The sequence below is a fragment of a genome, unplaced genomic scaffold (genome assembly GCF_019419815.1).
Source record: "Pyrus x bretschneideri cultivar Hongxiangsu unplaced genomic scaffold, Pyrus_bretschneideri_v1 Contig17, whole genome shotgun sequence".
NCBI classification, from domain to species: Eukaryota; Viridiplantae; Streptophyta; class Magnoliopsida; order Rosales; family Rosaceae; genus Pyrus; species Pyrus x bretschneideri.
In genome coordinates, this window is record NW_025999468.1 from 4,914,034 (window position 1) to 4,934,295 (window position 20,262).

At 37.6% G+C, this 20,262-nt stretch overlaps 4 protein-coding genes across 5 annotated transcripts; 3 read left to right on the forward strand and 1 right to left on the reverse strand.

Annotated features, from left to right (window-relative positions):
- The first annotated feature begins 7,999 nt into the window (after positions 1 to 7,999).
- On the forward strand, positions 8,000 to 9,735 carry LOC103928197 (tubulin alpha chain). Its single transcript, XM_009337206.3, has 2 exons — positions 8,000 to 8,830; positions 8,924 to 9,735. The coding sequence occupies exons 1-2, from the start codon at positions 8,132 to 8,134 to the stop codon at positions 9,578 to 9,580; spliced, it is 1,356 nt and encodes a 451-aa protein (XP_009335481.1). The 5' UTR covers positions 8,000 to 8,131; the 3' UTR covers positions 9,581 to 9,735.
- Positions 9,736 to 9,760: 25 nt separating this feature from the next.
- On the reverse strand, positions 9,761 to 14,289 carry LOC103928198 (xylulose kinase 2-like). 2 transcript variants are annotated; one of them, XM_048581550.1, is made up of 11 exons: positions 14,056 to 14,289; positions 13,056 to 13,700; positions 12,807 to 12,895; positions 12,074 to 12,138; positions 11,830 to 11,885; positions 11,578 to 11,698; positions 11,417 to 11,491; positions 10,882 to 10,935; positions 10,420 to 10,517; positions 10,157 to 10,328; positions 9,761 to 10,072 (listed from the first exon to the last, which is right to left on the reverse strand). In XM_048581550.1, exons 2-11 carry the CDS (start codon positions 13,560 to 13,562, stop codon positions 9,843 to 9,845), a joined length of 1,467 nt encoding a protein of 488 aa, XP_048437507.1. In that variant the 5' UTR covers positions 13,563 to 13,700; positions 14,056 to 14,289; the 3' UTR covers positions 9,761 to 9,842. The 2 variants fall into 2 exon arrangements, with proteins under 2 accessions (XP_048437507.1, XP_009335482.2); XM_009337207.3 differs by having other exon boundaries at positions 13,056 to 13,710.
- A 2,062-nt stretch (positions 14,290 to 16,351) lies between these two features.
- Positions 16,352 to 17,374, forward strand: LOC103928218 (probable protein phosphatase 2C 55). The gene is made up of 2 exons (XM_048581752.1): positions 16,352 to 16,881; positions 16,969 to 17,374. Exons 1-2 carry the CDS (start codon positions 16,352 to 16,354, stop codon positions 17,372 to 17,374), a joined length of 936 nt encoding a protein of 311 aa, XP_048437709.1.
- A 1,475-nt stretch (positions 17,375 to 18,849) lies between these two features.
- LOC103928217 (probable protein phosphatase 2C 55) lies at positions 18,850 to 19,884 on the forward strand. Its single transcript, XM_009337224.2, has one exon. The coding sequence runs from the start codon at positions 18,850 to 18,852 to the stop codon at positions 19,882 to 19,884; it is 1,035 nt and encodes a 344-aa protein (XP_009335499.2).
- The last annotated feature ends 378 nt before the right edge of the window (positions 19,885 to 20,262 follow it).

A 20,262-nucleotide genomic window follows, 5' to 3' on the forward strand; every position in this document is an offset into this window, starting at 1 on the left:
TCAGGTCGCGATTTTGACGTCGATGCAGTCTTCTGGTAGAAAGTCTCTTTCCACCTGTTACAAACATATGAAATATTGGATTCTAGAGACACTGTGATTTCATTCGTTCATCATATATCGTGCAATCAGTTTTCGTTAGGTACTATTCATATTTAATTTTAAATTTTAAATTTAAAAATTATTTTTGACCGCATGATTTACGATGAACAGATGAAATCATGAAATTCCTAAAATTCCTAGAAAAAGAATCTAGCGAAGACCCTTTTCCGAAATATTGAAATATTCATGCTCTCTTAGCCGAGTAATGACACACTTGCAACTATACTCCACAAAGAGGGTTTTCTTGCGAACTTAAGGGTTCTTGATTATTACTTAAAACATTTCAGTTATCACCGAAGTGGACGTATGCATGCATGTTTAGTTGAAACATGTGCATGCATGCGTTTGTAGGGTGCGTGATGCTATTTATTTTGCGGTTTTGTTGATTCTGTGCGTTGCTGGAGTCCGTCGATAACAAGATCTATGGGGACGTTTGTATAACATGTTGAGAGTATTAATTTTACATCGAAGAAAGAAGGAACATTGCATGTACTTATAAGTAATTAGACTTTTCTTATATTGTTAATTAATCTTTTGGTGTAACCTTAACTTTGTCACAACAACTAGTATATGGTTTAGCCATGTTGGGCAACGATACCCATTCATGTTTGGAAAAGCGAGTGATTTATTCACTTGCAAATAATGTATCTTTATCAAAAAAAAAAAAAATTCATGATCAAAATTGTTCAATCTCTTAATCTTCATTCGAATATCATCCATACAATTGATTTATTTTGATGCATTTGAATGACTAAACAGTCTCCAATTCAAATGATTTTCTACAGGGATGATCTTCAAATGAAAATTAAGAGACTAAACGGTACATATTACGAAATTTTTTCAGTAAAGATACGTTATTTACGAGTTGATAAATAAGCTCATCCAAAAAAAGAAATGCATACACAAGTATCATCCGCTTTTATTTATGAATAAGTTTATTATTTTTGGATTCACGTTAATCAATAGTCAATTTTTCTTAGGGTCCAATTTTTGTCAACATACCTTAGACTATCCTCATTTCTACCACCAATTTCTGTGGACAGAAATTTTAGCGGACTCCATGAGACAAAGACAAAGTGTGCCAAGCCAAAAGGCGAGAGGGGTTCTAAGGGCTTAAAAAGTGCAGTTGCATAGGTTCCGAATTTTTGAGGGCCTCAAAGATTTTTATTCTACTATATATATTATATATAAGTATAATTTTTCTAATAAAAAAGTTTTTAACTAAAAATAATCATCATCATTTGATTTATCTACATTACAATTGATTAAGTGGAGCCTATACTTAATTTATTAATTTTTCACTTTTCCCTAGAAGTAAAAAAAAAAAAATACTTGTTTTCTTCCACTTTCCTTTAGCAATAAAAAACTAACTTGTGTATTACTTTTTTTTACAAACATAAACGTATTTTAGTATCTCTTTTTTAGTCGAGCTCCATTTTTTCATGGATGAACCCTAAATCATGATTCATTGCAATTGAACATTATTCATTTAGTAAAAGTGAGATGCCAATTTCATTAAGTTTGAATATTAATTGATGAACTTTGTATGAATATATTGTCCAAAATACTATTATGTTTTTAAATAAGGAGGGATTTTTATTTTTTTATTTTTTTATTTTTTATAATTCGCATAGGACCTCTAAAATATCAAAAACAGCCATGCCAAAAGCAATGGGTAAATTGCGATTCAAATTGAGTGCAGAAATAAAATTAGAAAATACAAGTATTTAAAAAATAAAAAAAAAAGTTTGGGGGATGGATTATAATGAAGAGTGAGCGGAAAAATAAGTGATTGGGTACCAAAAATAAGCATAACTCATAAAGGATCATTTTTGCTCACTATAAACTTAATTATTTGTCATAACGCTAGTTAACCTTCACATTAAATATTATTTTTTCAATTTTGAAAAAAAAATCAATGTTAAGTGAAATGAGACATGACAAATGATTAGATGTATGTGACCATACACTAAAATTTAGAGTGGTGAGCGAAAATGCGTCTAGTAATTAATAGTCAATTGTTTTATGAATTGAATTTTTGTTGTGTTGTCATATACTATTTATTGTATCAACAAATTTATCATCTATGGATTCATGTTAATGAATACTCATTTCTTTTTTCTGTTTGCTTTTTGAAATAAAAAATTATTGAATTTAAATTCAATACTTTCTCCAACAAAAAGAGAGTAAATATCAATTGTTCTTTACTTGTAAGTAAGAGATTTTAGGTTCGATTATAACCAAAGGGAAATTTGAACCACATTATTGCTAGCTTAATTAAGGCTAAGTCCATCCCTCCCCTTAATGTAGATAATATCATTTGTTCAAAAAAAATATGTATATCAATTGTGTACACGGTGGTCATTTATTAATAGTCGATCTCTCTTTCAATATATTTTGACTCATGCTATAAATCAATTTTCTTGTTGGGTTTGATAACCATTTCATTTTTTTAGTTTTAGTTTTTACTTTTTTACAAGACTCAAAATTTGTTTGATAACAGTTTTTAGGTTCAAGTTAAAAATAAAAAATAAAAACTGAAATTCAAAACTAAAGTTACATTTTAAAATTTGACTTTCAGTTTTCCTTTTTTTACCACTAAAAATTAAAAAAAGTTACCAAACAAGTTTTTAAACGCAAGCTAAACCTAAATGTTATCACATGGACCCTAATTTTTTGTGGTGTGAAGGTGTTTATCATCTTTAGATTTGTTTCAACTTCTCTTTTTTTTTTTTTGTTTATGTGGACAAAGATGTATTTTACATTATGAGGAGAGGAAGTCGACTAAACTACAAAATGAGTTAACAATAACTTGGTTCAAATTTGTTATCTACAAGATTCGAACTTAAAACATTTCACTTACAAATGAATAGAAATATCACGAGACCGTAATACTATTTAGCAACTTCTTTTTTTGTTATTAAATCCATAATTTGGTGTGAAAAATTATTTTAGAGGTGTAATATTCACACACCCTATTTTACTTTTCAAATTCTTTTAATTTTCGGCCGTCAGATCAGATGAATTGAAGAAAATCAACGGATAAAAATTAACAAAAAATGTGTAAGAAATAAAATGAGATTTGTGGATATCACATTCTTTATTTTATCGCATCATAAAGAAAAAGAAGACAAAGGGGTGAGTGTTTGTAAGGAGAAAAGGAACGAAGAGAAAGTTGAAAATGGCACTTCACCGGCCTCCCCAAATCCAAAAACCGTAATGCTTTCCAAAACATAAAAACTACCTCCCCCCAACCAATCAAATTTGCCATTATAGACCACCAACAACAGCCCACCCTCCTTCGCCCTCTCTCTCTCTCCTCTCTATCCACTCTCTCTCTCTCCCAAAACCCCACAACAAAAACCCAGAAGGAAAATAGCTTTTATAAAGGACTCAAAGAGGACAGCGAAGGGGAGAGAGTGAGAGAGTTGTCTGTGCTCGCTTGGCTTGCAATGGCTGTGAAAGACATGTCGTCCTTCTCCTTTTCGCCCACTCTGTGCAGTGACCCAGTTGCCCTTGAGGTGGAGGTATTTTCTCACCATGCTTTGGTATTTCGAGGGACATTTTCGTGCATTCACAGACTGAGAGCACTACAATGTAGCTCTTTCTCTCTGTAAAACGACGAAAAATCCAACCTTTATTGGTTCGGAAAAGGCAAACAGGATGGAGCCAGGCAAAGTTCACATATATTTTCTCAAAAAAAAAAAAAAAAGTAAAAAGTAACAAAATTTCATACCCTCTTATTTATTTTTATGGGGTTTTCCTTGTGGGGGTTTTTTCCAAATTTATTTGGGAAGTGAAAGGTCCTTGAAATTTCAGAAATGGAGGTGGAACCTACTGTTCTTCATTTTTCATGGGTACTGAAATGTCAAGAACAAGACTCTGTTAATGTGATGATGATGATGATGATGTATGTGTAATTTCCCCCAAATTTTCCGTACATCTTATAAAATATAGCGGTATAGTTTATGTGGTTTCCCCTTTGTGCTATTTTATTTTTAATTTCTTTTAATTTGATTTGCTTAGCAATCATATGAAAAATCATCTGAATGTCTGTGTGCTGCTTGTTGAAGTGACTAAGGGGTTTAATGATTGCAAAGCAGCCTGCTTGATTAAGAAATTACTATCCGTCTGTCTTCATGGACCGTTTGATTTGAATCGGTTATCTTTCTTTTTCACTGGTCTATTTACAGATGTGTGGGAGTTGGTAAGGTACAAGACTTCATTCAATGCATTGCATCATAGATGTTATTTTTTTTACCCTGTGTAGGTTTCCTAAGCTAATTAGTTGCTGAAAGTTTGTGTTTTAAGTTATGAAAACACGATTCAAAACGCGAAGGATCGATGAAGCAGGTCCAGGATAAACTCTATGTCTGTAGTGTTGTCGATCTGCCTTCACGATTTCTTGCCATTGCGTCTCATGAAACTTGAAATTATGAGTGTTTTTGTTGTCTAAAATCAGTAACGATGGAGGAGAAACTAGGTTTCTGTCACCGCAACATTTTCCTTCTTTTGCCCTTCTCTATAGGGTCAAGGTTGTCGACCGTAGAGGATCTAGTTATAGATGTCGGTAAGGTCCAAAATACATGGTTGAAACTTGCTAATGGGTGGAAGGGATTTCGGAAATCATGCTGAAACCATGTTGAAAAAAGAATCAAAATTTGGTTGATCATTCTCTGTTACAATTGCTGTGCATTCTGTGTTTTGAGTCTTGCTTCAGATTGTCAATTTCGTAAACTGTTTGTTGGTATAAGTACTTTGTCTTAGACTGTGCAAAACTTTTCCGTCCTCATGTCTATCCCTCGGACAAAGCAACTTACAGACCTCGTCCTAACAGCCCTCGAACCAATTTCTACACATGGCATGACCGAAACTTTATCAGAGTCATACTTCAGTATACCTCAGTTGTCTCCTTGTTTGACATGCAGTCTGCTTAAGGGTCATCTGCATATATTCTCCCAGCTGCCGATACATTATAATTCTTTTATAATCATTGCGGAATTAGCCTAACCATTTTCCAGTTTACCTGCTGAATGTCTTCTCAGATCGTTCAGAAGCGATCATTAAGTGCCGTTTCATAGTCATCTGATACCGTCTCTGGTTACGCAATATAAATTCTGTGTTGTGTAAATTTCTGCTATGCTACTTATAATATACCTCCCAAAAGTTAGTCTTTAAGTTTGCCTTAGTCTCTAACATGTTTAGGTTCTGTCTTGAAGCAATTTGCCTTTAGTCTCTAACATGTTTAGGTTCTGTCTTGAAGCAATTTAAACCTTTTACTTACAAGCAGTTCTTGTCAAGTATTCACTCCGCGGTTATATTTGCTAATCCGACGGGGCTCTAGCGCTGCTTGTTGAATATTCGTATAACACTACAATTTACAATTGCTTATTGAATGATTATGCGATTATTAAATCTGTCGTTCCTGGATGATTGGACAACGTTTACATACATAGGACATACATGTTCAGCAGAGAAGACAAAGATGGCTGACCTTGGCCTGCTTAGTAATTTGAGATCCTACAGCAGGCCTCGATCAGCAAGGTTTTTGATTTAACACACTACATTGCCACATATTTTTGGCATTATTTCTGACTTGTAGCTGCAGAGCTCAATGGATCTTCTGCAGTTTGTATTTGTTTGTTTGCTTGTTTGCTTCTGCTTTGTCTTCGTCTTCCTTCTCGGATTTCCATATGAGCATATTTTTACATGTCTCTGTTTTGATCATGTTCTGGTACGACCGTAGGAATTGAGGTGATGCAATAACGTGCTAAACCTAAACCCTTCACACCTACAAAGTTCGTCATTGAAAAATCCGTAGATTTGAAATGTCATCCATGAGATTTAAATTCAGGTCATCTTCGAGCAAAAGGAAATGATAAATACGAACTCTTTTTTAGTTTCTCACACTCTTATTTATTTTTGTCGTTGTTTTTGTTTAATTTGTTCAATCCTATGGCTAAAAATATAAATGAGCATGTGTAAAAATTTAAAAATGATATGCGAAAATCATCTCTCGCGATCAAAATCGTTGACGACCTAGTCCTTATTTAACATAATTTTTCACAGAAGAACGAAAATAAATGATCGTGGACAATCTCGATGATCACTTCTATTAATTTTAAATCTCAGAAATCAAGGTGAAGAGTTATACAAATCACAGGACCATTTTAACTAAAAAACCTTATTATGCAGACCATCAATTCGGTTGGTCGTCTGCATATGGGCCTACAGCATGCATTACTATTGGGCCTCAAAATTCATGCTCACCAACACTGAGATCCATCAACAGTGGCTCACCAATCCGCCGACGTTAGAAACGCTGCAATATTTTTGCCTGCCTTCACAAGATCGGCGGTGGAGTCGCCTTCTTCCTCCGTGCGAAGTGAGAGGTAGTGAGTCGGGGAAAGAGAGAGTTGAGCTGAATGAGAGCGTGGACGGAGACGCAACCCAACGCAAAATAAAATAAAATAAGAAGTGCTCAAAAAGTGATAAAATTACAAAATCATCCTTAGACCATCTTCGACTCTTAAGTTAAAACATAAAATTTTTAACTCAAAAAATTTAAGTTTTAACCTAGAAACAAGTTTTTTGTCCTAACTTTTCTGAGTTAAATCTTTAGTCCAAGATCACTAACGAATGAATTTATGATTCTTAAGGTAATTTAAAAAAAATAAAAATTTATGTAGACTATCCAATTTAATTTTATGAACATTTTAATCTAAAAAATTTAGATTCTAATAAATATTGAAAAATCACTAAACGGACACTATGAAACTCGTGAAACAGTATGAAAGAATATGAAACACATTTTTTTTTCAATTATTTTAGCTGTTGAATTTAAATGTGGACCATTAGATTTGATCATATTAGATCTTAGCTATTGAATTCAATAAATTTATAAATATAAAAGTAAAATAAAATACACATATGATGGGCTAACCCACTAACCTAGGAAAAACCCTGGACTGAATTTGTCCCAAAAATAAGTTTTTGGTTAAAACTCATATTTGGCCCAAAAAATTGGAGCAAGTTGAAGTAAATTTAGAATCTAAAATTTAAATTTTGCTCCAAAGATCAGAGTGAGTCTTAACGTCAAAGTTTTATAGAATTTTCGTTTTAAAATCAAATTTTATCCCGCAACTAAAAATGAGCTCAAATTGTAGGGTTTCCACTCAGCCCTTTCAGAAGCATTTTCGTCACTTCACAACTTCGAAAAATAAAATACAATAAAATTAGAGATCAGCGGTAACAAACCGAGCGGACCTTGGTGACAATAGGGTGCAGTAGGCAATTGACATGCTAATAGCCTAACATGTAGGAATCTGCACAAAAACCAACCTAGTAATTTGATATAAAACTCTAAGATATTTGCTAATTGAGTAATTCCCGCTCCATCAAAACCCCTAAATTGTAGGATTTTTTTTGCTAAATTAGACCTGGGCCACCACTAATTTACAAAGTAAAACTAAATTGAAATTTAAGAGGCAAGTGGCCCTCGATGGAAATAAGTGTTGTTTTTACACTATAACGTGAGATTGAATCTAATCTAACTTTTAAATTAAAATTTAAGAGAGCGGCCCAAAAAATAAACCGATTATTTTCTACTAGGGTCCAGTGCATCATGGTGGAAGTAAAAACAATCCAACCTGACCCCACCCCACCCCACTTGCCCACCACTAATTACTACTCACCCTCTTATTTTAAAATGCATTTTTTTTTTTTAATCTTTTCTTTTTGGCCAGATCTAAATTTGAAAATTTAAACGGTCTAGTTGTTGAGAGGCAGCCAGCGTGTCCCAACATTCACAGAGCTGGCAAACCCTGATTTTAACCCCACTCCGCGGTCAATATTTAACCCCGGTAAGATTTACCCCCCTTTATAATCCAGACCTAGGACTCCCCCATTTTCCAATCCAATCCCACCACCCTTTTCCTCAGGCGTCTTGGTAAACGCCGCCCTCCTCCTCCTCCTCCTCCTCCTTTCTCCTAACAGTCGGAACCCAAACCCTCCACCTCAACCTCCCGCAAAAATGAGAGAGTGCATTTCCATCCACATCGGGCAAGCCGGAATCCAAGTCGGCAACGCCTGCTGGGAGCTCTACTGCCTCGAGCACGGCATTGGCCCCGATGGCCAGATGCCCAGCGACAAGACCGTCGGCCGCGGCGATGACGCCTTCAACACCTTCTTCTCCGAGACCGGTGCCGGAAAGCACGTCCCCCGCGCCATCTTCGTTGATCTGGAGCCCACCGTCATCGACGAGGTCCGCACCGGCACCTACCGCCAGCTCTTCCACCCTGAGCAGCTCATTTCCGGCAAGGAAGACGCTGCCAACAACTTCGCCCGCGGTCACTACACCATCGGCAAAGAGATCGTGGATCTCTGCCTCGACCGCATTAGGAAACTCGCTGACAACTGCACCGGGCTTCAAGGGTTCTTGGTCTTCAATGCCGTCGGTGGCGGTACCGGATCGGGTCTCGGATCATTGCTTCTGGAGCGGCTTTCGGTTGACTACGGAAAGAAATCCAAGCTGGGATTCACTGTGTACCCTTCTCCTCAGGTTTCTACATCTGTTGTGGAGCCTTACAACAGTGTTCTCTCCACCCATTCTCTGCTGGAGCACACCGACGTGTCTGTGTTGCTCGACAATGAGGCCATCTACGACATCTGCCGCAGGTCCCTCGACATCGAGCGTCCTACCTACACCAATCTGAATCGCCTCGTCTCTCAGGTATTTCATCAAACACCTTACCTGCATAACCACTGATTCGTATTGGTTATGATTTGATGGCTGATGGGTTGTTGATTTTTTGCGGATTTTCAGGTCATTTCTTCGTTGACAGCGTCGTTGAGGTTCGACGGAGCTCTGAATGTGGATGTGACCGAGTTCCAGACTAACTTGGTTCCATACCCCAGGATCCATTTTATGCTTTCCTCGTATGCTCCGGTGATCTCTGCTGAGAAGGCGTACCACGAGCAGCTCTCGGTGGCTGAGATCACCAACAGTGCATTTGAGCCTGCTTCCATGATGGCCAAGTGCGACCCCCGCCATGGCAAGTACATGGCCTGCTGCTTGATGTACCGTGGTGATGTCGTTCCCAAGGATGTGAATGCCGCTGTGGCCACCATCAAGACCAAGAGGACAATCCAGTTTGTGGATTGGTGCCCTACTGGGTTCAAGTGCGGTATCAATTACCAGCCACCAACTGTTGTTCCCGGCGGTGACCTTGCCAAGGTGCAGAGGGCTGTTTGCATGATCTCCAACTCCACCAGTGTTGCAGAGGTGTTCTCTCGCATTGATCACAAGTTTGATCTGATGTACGCCAAGCGTGCTTTCGTGCATTGGTATGTGGGTGAGGGCATGGAGGAAGGAGAGTTCTCAGAGGCTCGCGAGGATCTTGCTGCCCTGGAGAAGGATTATGAGGAGGTTGGCGCCGAGTCTGCCGAGGGAGACGACGGAGACGAGGGTGATGACTACTGATCCTCAACTTTGATGGTTTTATATGTTTTCGTATTTGCTATGTTTTCTTTCGATGTTATGGCGACTGATTGATGTTTCTGGGTGGTGTAGCTATCCATCTTCATAGCACACTCACTTTTGCTGTGTCAGTATGCAATCTATCTTATATTTCTTGCTGGGATTTTCTGAATACAATCGATCTCAAACTAAAACTCGATATTAAAACGATTAGAATTTCCGGCTCTTGACATAAAGCAATTCGAAGCATTCCATCCCGGAAATATCAGAGACGTCCGAAATTTTCAACTAGGCGGTTCTCTATTTCGAGTCTCTTCTTCGCTATCAGCCCATATTTCGGAACTAGATGTGTGTCGGGAATCGCTGCAAGTTTGCTCTTGAGGGATGTGTTCTCCGACTTGTGCTCATACAGGCATTTGAACGGCACAAAACTGCCTTTGTTGTTGCATTGCCAACCATGCGCAGCCCTTAAGGCAGCTCCTAGAGAAGCCGAATCTGTAAGAAGGTTTGAGAAGGAAAAGAAATAATGAGTTGCGGTCTCTCGATACACATAACGCATATATTTGGCGAAACGCTTACCCGGCCCTTGAACTGTGTAAACCTCACACCCAAAAACACAAGCTGCGACGCCCAGGATGGCGCGATTTACAGACGCACCCCCGGTTGCTATTAATCGTTTTGGAGAAGGCATTCCAACTCTTTCTGCATGACCTCGCATTGACACAAACTGGCCCTCTATTACAGCCCGAACCTGCAAAATTCGTAAATTCGCCTTTCACAGGGAGAGTTGTTGTGGGGAATCCTCCACCTATGTGAACAATTTGCATGTAAAAAGTACAAACCTCAGAAGCACCATCGAATTCCTTCTCTACTTCGCGTTCATTCACACCCTCCAGAGTCTCGCCATTGAAATTTTCAAGAACGTAGCGATGGAAACCAACTGAAGGCATTACAGAAATTAAGTACTTGAAATGCAGTTGGGTATCCAGGCACTACAGAAATTGGTTGCGATGGAAACCAACATGTAAACACTTCAAAGAAGCAACAATGTAGTGTTAAAGCTCCCGGGTAGCAAACTCCCCGTCGCATCCGATCAGTGCACTTGATTCCCAAGGCAAATAAATGGACAAAAAGCTACCATTTAGATCAACCGTGTTTTATCTGCCTACAATTTGGCCGGAAACTGCGATGGCTTAACTAGTATTGTCGTTCGAAAACCAACCCAGAAAAGAAGGCAATTTGACAGGAGATCGTAAAATTGGATAAACCTCAGTCAGTAAGTGAGAGAGATTACAAGTACAAACCTGGAAGTGGGGGAAGAATTTCATGCTCCTTGTAGTAGAAACCCAGCTTCCCACCTGTACAAGAAAGTAGAAACTGCAATATGAAATATAGAAATTACGACAATAATTCCAAAAAGAAAGTATTTATTTAACCAAAATGATCCCTGAGATTGGCATAACCCATCACTTTGATCCTTGAGATTTGAAATCAACAGAAGTGGTTTCTCAATTTGTCCCCATCAATCAAATCTCCATTAAATAGGGATAAAATGACAAAAATACCCTCAATTTGTTAAATTATTTTGGCCCATTATTTATTAAATTGAGGATATTTTTGTCATTTTGGTCCTTATTAAATAGAATTTTCACAGAAATACCAAAATAATTGATGGTGGACAAACTCAAGGGCCACTTCTATTGATTTCAAATCTCAAGGACCAAAGAGAAGAGTTATGCAAATCTCAAGGGCCATTTTGGCTAAAAAGCTTTTATTTATTTACTTTTCCGGTTTATGAAAGGAAACAGAAGAATTAATTCAGGCAAGCCATGTACTAACCATTAAGAGGTAATGTATTTGAAAGCGCTTGAGTGAACCTGTCCCAACTGCTTTCCATGTAGCGGTTGCGAATATCTAATATGAAGATTGAGGTCATACCAGGAAACTAGACAGATATCTCGATTGGAACCCATAAAAATGTGTCAGCGCACGGTTTGTACCTTCACGAGTAAGTGACCCGTTCTTGTAAACCAGCATTACCATGTACCCCTTTGTGTCAACAGGGTTGGGGAAAACATTTCCTTCCAAGCTAGGTTGAAGATCATCAGCAATCCAATTCAGCTGAGCAACAGATACGAGTAAATGAGAACAGGAGATATCGGTAAGAATCCAGAGTAACTTCAATAGTAAATTACGTAGAAGAAACCATTGAGAATAGAAACGGTATCAAGAAGATCCGAATTTCAACTTACGGTGTCACTTGTGCCAAGACTGATTACTAGATCCCCTGGGGTACTTACGGTTAAACCTGCAGCTCCAACAAAACTAAATCATACGACAGCACCCTCACTATATGAAATGATAAACTACAACAACCAACAGCAGAACCATGAAGGATCTAAAGAGATTTCACCAGTTCATCAGAAATTTAGAAATATTAGCAACATATTAAGTGATTTAAAAGAGTTCGGTTATGGAAACTTGAAAATCAGGCACCTGCCACACTGTTGAGGTTGTCTCCTGTCCACAGAATAACCAAACAATTCTTGTTGAAGCGAAATCTGGAACGAGATTGAAATTTCTTATCTGTTAGGGACATATTTTCAGACAGAAAGTATACATGTAACTACAGTGGCTGCAGACTCAAATCATGACCATGGTAGCATAACTCCGTTCAATACAGACAAGTTTTTGATGACAAACTTTCATGATCATCCACATTTTCAGGCTTATTATTTGAAAAGTTATGCAGGATACAACTACCACACGACTTTATCGCTCCCTGTGTGATATTTAAAATCTTTGTATCACTTTGTGATATCATAGTCGTTTTTTCCTATTTGATAAGTAGAACTTGGATACTATAGATTAAGTTGATTTTGAAATGGGAGAAACCATAGGTTTTTAGCCTTTCAAGTACCATGTAAATCCCTAAACCCTACACAAAAGCGCTTATCCAAAAACGGCAAAACATATAAGATCATAAAAATGGACTGCGCAAACTACGGTTGTCCACTTCCTGGTTTCAGAGGCGCATTCCATTTCTTAAGAATACCATCCCATGGGTCCATTTGGTTTGCTATTTTATTTAATTACTTCACCCTAATGCAGGCTTATGTCAACAATTTTTTTCTTTTGTGGCGCACGTAGTTTATTTTGTCCCTCATGAAAATTCTAACACAGCATATAACGATCTATGTCAAGAGAATGCTACAAGAGTGCCACTGACCTGTCCAGAAAATAGGGAGCAATGTGGCCAGCAACAGAATGGGCAGGAGCTATCTTTCCAAGTTTTTCCTCCAGACCAGGGGCAGTGGCCTTCAATTAACATCAAGCACCAAGAAAATTAATCAAACTAGAAACAGTAAACTGATAACGTTACTCAGAGGTAACACTCACTCCAAGAAAAAGCGAGAAACTTAACAAGATCAGAGAAACATAATTAACAAGGAAAATTTACTCTTAAAATATGACAGACCTCTAAAAGTTTCTTAGACCAGGCCCTTTTCTTTATATCCATCAAGTTCATCCCTGCACCGTCGGACTCATCAATACAAGCATATTTCCCTATCAGAAGAGATGCCATAAACGAACTAACCAGGGAGATCCTCTCAGTGTTTTTGTAAGCTTCAGGATGTGTCTCGAATATCTTCTTAATCTGTGGGCCTGTGAATCTTTCATAACTGCGTGAACCCGTAAGTTGGGATAACTCCAATGCTCCACCAGCAACCTTCTCTAACTTTCTACACTGTGCTGTGGTGGTGCTGTCCATCCATATTGGCGATTCATTTACTGAAAATGCTCCTTTAAACTGATCCACGAATGGCTTCTTGGGGTCCAATGATGACAATAGCGAAGAACTTCCATTCTTCCAATAGACACTGCCATGTTGCTGTCCACTGCCGGAAACAGCAGCAATTTTCCCAAAATCCAAATTTGAGCTGGAAAGCTTTCTAAGCACAAGATCTAGAGCTTCCACCCACATCAAGGTGGGTGAAACAATTCTACCATTAACCGAAGGGTCCCGGTAGACTCCGTCTTTGGTTTTGTAATGGGGCAATTCAGTGTCAAATTGGACAAGCTCTGTAGTAACAACGTTGAGATTGGAGTCTAGCACAGTTGCCTTCAGAGACCTTGTAGTAGAAAGTTAGAAACCAATAACAATTACTAAAACAAAATCATGTTTTACCCAATTCAGATTACCAAGCATCCAGAGAATCATATTCCCATATGAAATTTAATTTCACAGTAAGACAATGAGAACCCACAAAACATTAACAAGTAACAATCAAGTTTTACCCAATTCAGATTACAGGGGATACTAATTGACTTATCATGGACTGCAGTAAAACAATGAAAACCCACATCTATAACCATGTAAGAATGTGAACTTGTGATGTGGGTAATTCTGATTTCATGAGCAGCATCAAGAAAGATATGAAATTGGAGGGAGAAAGAGTGAGGGAATGGTAACTTACTGAGTCGAACTGTCAAACCCAAGAAAATAGGAATCCTTGGGGAGAGAGTAATCTGCCATTGGATAAGTCAAACCCAAGTCTGATGGCTTCTGCTTCAAGAAAATTGGAAGCCTCGATTGTAACAAAGTTGGTGACGAGTGAAACGGAGATTGGTAACGTAAATGTATTGAGTCGACACAAATCCGGTAAGGAAATTTTAGCGGCAAAGGATAATTAGGAGAAGAGGATTAGAGGACGATAAAGGTTACTGCTATCGCATGTTTTTTTAAAACCAATTGATAATATGAACCAATTTACTGATAAGGTTTCTCTTCCCATCAATATGAAAATTTTCAAAAGCGCGTGTGACCAATTGCCTTCATACACGTGGGACAACCTGTTCTGATACCATGAAAAAAGTTAAAATTCCACCATATAACCATCGATAATATCAGGAATAACCCAACTTATTTATAAGCTCATGCAAAGTCTTCCTCTCATCAACAATATATGAGATTGATTCTCAACACTTACCAATATGATATTTTTTTCAACGATTATTTTCAATCATCTTTCAATCACATGCCGACCCAACATTTATATTTTCAATAATATATTCTTTATTTTATTTTTTATCAACAATAATAGATAAGAGTTGTCAACATTAGCTAGTTAGTAATTTAATACGACATTAATAACTTGTAACAAATCTTAACCCACAATGTAGTCTAGGAGTTGAAAAGTTCAACCAAATCAAAACTAGTTTAGCCCTTTCAAGTATTGTTGCGAATATTTCATTATTTATCCATTCATCTATTTATCAAGTCATAAGATTACTAAGCGACTTTCAATTTTATTAAATTTTTGTATAAATGATATTTTAATGAAACCTACAATATAATTAATTTAGATTATAAAAAAATATTATAGATTAGAGTCTATAGAGTAGAGTTAAATAAATGATTAGCGCCTTAGTAAAGCACTAAAATAGACATAATTTAACAATAATGGTGTAAAAGAAAAAAAATGCATGAATTTCATTTCCTAAAAATCATCACGTGCGGGACACCCTTTGTCATGCACAGCTGCTAAAAGGTTTTCATGAGATGGAAGTGGAAGGGGATTCCAAACTTGTCATTGATGCAGTTAAGAAGAATAAGTGCGGGATATGATGTAGTAAACACCCACATTTGGTATGCTACTACGACATGGGGCCTATCATGCTTTTTAGGGACTAAGCCAGAAATTATGTTGAATGAGGGCATTTGAAAACAATAAAGTAACATTAAAATTAACAAATATGGTAAAAATCAGACTACTTAGTAGTCTAGATTACTAATATCATCGAATATGGTTACTTTTATATGTAACCATGCTATCATTTATATTTGATCTCCCATCTGTTTTCACGATCATTCTATAATTTTTGGGGGTCTTTCTATGTAGGTGGTCTTTAATCCTGAATGAGGTATTGTCAATATGACAAGATTATGTTATTTCATTGAACTGGTTTCGATTTGGGTGTATTACTTGGTGTAAGATTTTCTCTCCTCCTAATCCCCTCCCCATCCCTCCCCTCCTCTTACACTTTTTTTCTTTTCTTTCTCTCTATAATTTATAAGCATGGATGAATTAAACGTACTTTTTTTTTTTTTAACAAATGATATTGTCTACACTAAAAGGAAGGGGATGGAATTAGTCTCACAATATGGTTCAAATTCGCATTTGGCGAAAATCGAACCTAATATCTCTCACTTACAAGTGAAGAGAAATACTACTAGATCGTAGTACTAAGTAACAACCTACTTTAATTAGATAGATTAAGTCTTTGAGTTACTATATGTCAATTAATAGTAATATTAATTTATAACATTTTTTTTTTTACTTTTGTAAAATTATTAATTATCGTTTACACTTTGCATGAAATTAAATGTGTAAAAAAAATAAAATTCAAAGAGGCGTATTTTAGGCATTCAAAAAAAAAATTTAAATAGTAAAATCAAACATAATTAATAAATTTGTTAATATGAAAGTAGTCAATGAGCTTTATTTGAGTAACAATTAATATCAATTCTTATGTAAAGAATTAAATTTGAGGGGCTAAATCATATTTTGAATACTTCTTTGGCCATATATATGTTCAAGAGTTTGGTTATTTTATAGTTACCCATTCCCAGTTCATAAGTTCAAAACGGAAACATGAAATTACCAGATATGAAAAGTTATAAAGACAAACTTGCTCTCAATTGAGTTCCTCCATATTTTCCACCGTTAGTTTCTTCCCCTTCGGTCTCTATCTCTCCATTAATTTTCTGAGATGTTGATTGTTAAGAAGCCAAGGCTTGAAGACCCCCGCTTCATCTTCCCGGAGAAGCAAACTATTGGCGTGGCGGACGGAGTCGATGCCCGTGCCGGTGACTACGCAAGGGAACAGATGATGCTGACGGAAGCTACTTCGAGTTTATTAATGTTGAAGTACGTAAACTACTATGGTATCATCGACAACAATAATTGCCATGGTCAAGAAACAAAGAGAAACCTGCACGAGATGGTTTGTGGGTCGGTTTATCTTCCCAAGGATGACAAGTTAGGCGAAGACGCTCACTTCATCTGCCCGGAGAAGCAGAATATCGGCGTGGTGGACGGCGTCGGTGGTTGGGCCAAGAAATGCATCGACGCGGGTCATCAGTACGCGAGGGAACTCATGAACAATGCCTTTATCGCCGTCCATAATCCGAATAACATCAACGTACAGAAAAGAAAAAGAAAGGTCGCGGATATGATCGGAGCCGTTGATCCAAGAAAAGTGCTGCTGGAAACTGATGCTAAGACCAAGGAGAAGGGCTCGTCGACTGCTTGCATCCTCAGCCTTAACAAAGAGAGCTGAGTCTTGCATGCTGTGAACGTTGGAGACAGTGGGTTCTTGCTATTTAGGAACAACAAGGTTGTGTACCAATCTCCAACTCAACAACGCAGGTTAAACTGTCCATATCAGTTGGGGAATGGCATCAGCAGTGACCGCCCTGATTCCGCTTGGGAGGAGTGCATTCAGACAATCCCCGGAGACATCGTAGTGCTTGGGACTGATGGCTTGCTGGACAACATGTTTCCAAGTGAGATTGAGAAGGTTCTCGTACAAGGTGGTGGTGGTGATCATGATCTTGATCTTGGTTGTGGCGCGTTGGCTTCAAGCATCGCCAATCTAGCTCTCTATAACTCGTTTGATAAGCACAACAACCCTAGCCCTTTTTCAGAAAACGCTAGAAAGGCTGGGTTCGAGCACAAAGGAGGCAAGATCGACGACATTACTGTTATTGTTGCTCAAGTTGTGGCTTTGTAGTAGACTGGCTAGCATTAGCTAATAGTATTCATATGTAATTACAACTTAGTTCCACGGATGAATGAAAATTTTGTTCTTCTGTTAATCGAGATGTATGTTTTTGTTTGTTATTAATATGAATGAAAATTGTTCTTGTATTGATCAAAATTTTACGTACATTAAGTCTTTCAATTAACCTTACTTTAGGTTTTGCATGTCATGACATGCATTATGCCCGACATTTTTGCGAGACTTGACGTTTCATAATGTTAAGTCTTCCTCCATTTCTTTTGTCATGAGCCTTCCTCTCATAATTTCATCTTCTAACCAGAGCATTTATAGATTCGGTTCATGTGTCTAAATCACCTTAACTAATTTTCTCTCATCTTATCTTCAATCACGACCACTCCTACTTTAATTCAAATGTCCTCATTCTTAATCATATCTTATCGTGTGCTCACATATTTAACGAAGCATTCTCATCTTATCGTGTGCCAACAATTCATCTTGTCAGAAATAGTTTCTAAGCATGTGGAGATAATGAATTAAACGTACTTTAATTAGATAATGCTAAGTCTTTGAGTTACTATCTGTCAATTATTAATAATAGAAAAACACTCAAATCCGAAATCCTTTAAACCACGGAATGAAATGGTAGCTGATAATGTTTTCTTGAACTACCTTTTTCGGCCATCTTTTTACTACTATTTATCGTTTTGGATTTGTCCCAACTTTTTGCAATATTGATCCACTAAACCCTAAAGAGAAGGAAACTCTAAGATTATGTATAAAAATGCTAAAATTACGAAGCAATAACTTGCTGTGGTGTAGTGGTTTTTTATTTTATATATATATATATATATATATATATATATATATCTGTGTGCAAAATATTACTTACATATATATGTAAAAGATAATTTTCTTGACTTAATTAAGTATGTATTATTACACACACGCGCGAGCGCACACATACACACACACATATATATATATATATATATATATATATATTAGGCATGTTTTATCTTTATATATTAAGCAATGAAATTATAACATTAATGTTTTTTTTCTTTTTTCTTTTTGTAAAATCATTAATTATCCTTTACAATACGCATGGACTTAAATGTGTACAAAAACATTCAAATAGGGTATTTAGGCATCCGAAATTTTTTAAATATGTAAAATCATGATGTGGAAGCAAAACAATAGGTTTTATTTGAGTAAATAGTAATTTTTTTTTTATATATAAAGAAAATCAAGTTTCAAGTCATATTCTGAATACTGATTTGCTATATTCATGAGTTTGGTTATTTTATGGTTTCCCATTCCCAGTAGGAAAAGGAAACCCATTTCCAGTTCGAATAGGAAACTTGAAATTACCAGTTATGAAAAGTTATAAAGACAAAGTTGCTCTTAGTTGAGTACCCCATATTTTCCACTGTTAATTTCTTCCCTCTCTGTCTCTCTTTGTCTCTATCTCTCCATTATCTAAGATGTTGATTGCTAAGAAGCCAAGGGTTGAAGAACCTCGCTTCATCTGCCCGGAGAAGCAAACTAATGGCGTGGCGGACGGCGTCGGAGGTTGGACCAAGGGAGGCGTCGACGCCGGTGACTACGCAAGGGAGCAGATGATGCTGACGGAAGCTGCTTTGAGTTCGTTAATGTTGAAGTACGTAAACTACAATGGTATCATCAACAATAACAATTGCCATGGTCAAGAAACAAAGAGAAACCTGCACGAGATGGTTTGTGGGTCGGTTTATCTTCCCAAGGATGACAAGTTAGGCGAAGACGCTCACTTCATCTGCCCGGAGAAGCAGACTATCGGCGTGGCGGACGGCATCGGCGGTTGGGCCAAGAAAGGCATCGACGCGGGTCAGTACGCGAGAGAACTCATGCACAATGCCCTCATCGCCGTCCATAATCCGAATAACATCGACGAACAGAAAAGAAAAAGAAAGGTCGCGGATATGATCGGAGCCGTTGATCCAAGGAAAGTGTTGCAGGAAACTTATGCTAAGACCAAGGAGAAAGGCTCGTCGACTGCTTGCATCCTCAGCCTTAACAAAGAGAGCGGAGTCTTGCATGCTGTGAACGTTGGGGACAGTGGGTTCTTGCTATTTAGGAACAACAAGGTTGTGTACCAATCTCCAACTCAACAACGCAGGTTCAACTGTCCCTATCAGTTGGGGAACGGCATCAGCAGTGACCGCCCTGATTCTGCTTGGGAGGAGTGGATTCAGACAGTCCCCGGAGACATCGTAGTGCTTGGGACTGATGGCTTGCTGGACAACATGTTTCCAAGTGAGATTGAGCAGGTTCTTGTACAAGGAGGTGGTGGTGATCGTGATCTTGATCTTGGTTGTGGTGAGTTGGCTTCGAGCATCGCCAATCTAGCTCTCTATAACTCGTTCGATAAACACAGCCCTAGCCCTTTTTCAGAAAACGCTAGAAAGGCTGGGTTCGAGCACAAAGGAGGCAAGATCGACGACATTACCGTTATTGTTGCTCAAGTTGTGTCTTTGTAGTAGACTAACTAGCATTAGCCAATAGTATTCACATGTAACTACAACTTAGTTCCACGTATGAATGAAAATTTGTTCTATTAATCAAGATGTATGTTTTTCTTTGTTATTAATATGAATGAAAATCTTGTTTACATAAAGTCTTTCAATTAAACATACTTTAGGTTTTGCATGTCATAACATGCATTATGCCCGACATTTTTGCAAGGCTTGGTGTGTAATGACATGCTTTCCGACATGCATTAATTTTACGATGCTTGGCATGTCATGACATGCATTTTGCGACACTTTGCGAGGCTTGGTATGGTACTGGCATGTCATAACATGCATTATGCCGACACTTTGCAAAGCTTGGTATGCCATGGCTTGCATTCTGCCATC

Bases quoted from the DNA above. Each gene is read 5' to 3' on its own strand.
- LOC103928197 (XM_009337206.3), top strand. From the start codon at position 8,132: ATGAGAGAGTGCATTTCCATCCACATCGGGCAAGCCGGAATCCAAGTC. The intron at 8,831-8,923 runs GTATTTCATCAA...GCGGATTTTCAG, and splicing joins TGAATCGCCTCGTCTCTCAG to GTCATTTCTTCGTTGACAGC.
- LOC103928198 (XM_009337207.3), bottom strand. From the start codon at position 14,114: ATGGCAGATTACTCTCTCCCCAAGGATTCCTATTTTCTTGGGTTTGAC. The intron at 10,518-10,881 runs GTTTGTACTTGT...TAATGCCTTCAG, and splicing joins AATTCTTCCCCCACTTCCAG to TTGGTTTCCATCGCTACGTT. The intron at 10,329-10,419 runs GTTTGTACTTTT...CGAATTTTGCAG, and splicing joins AATTCGATGGTGCTTCTGAG to GTTCGGGCTGTAATAGAGGG.
- LOC103928218 (XM_048581752.1), top strand. From the start codon at position 16,352: ATGTTGATTGTTAAGAAGCCAAGGCTTGAAGACCCCCGCTTCATCTTC. The intron at 16,882-16,968 runs GTCGACTGCTTG...CTTGCTATTTAG, and splicing joins AAGACCAAGGAGAAGGGCTC to GAACAACAAGGTTGTGTACC.
- LOC103928217 (XM_009337224.2), top strand. From the start codon at position 18,850: ATGTTGATTGCTAAGAAGCCAAGGGTTGAAGAACCTCGCTTCATCTGC.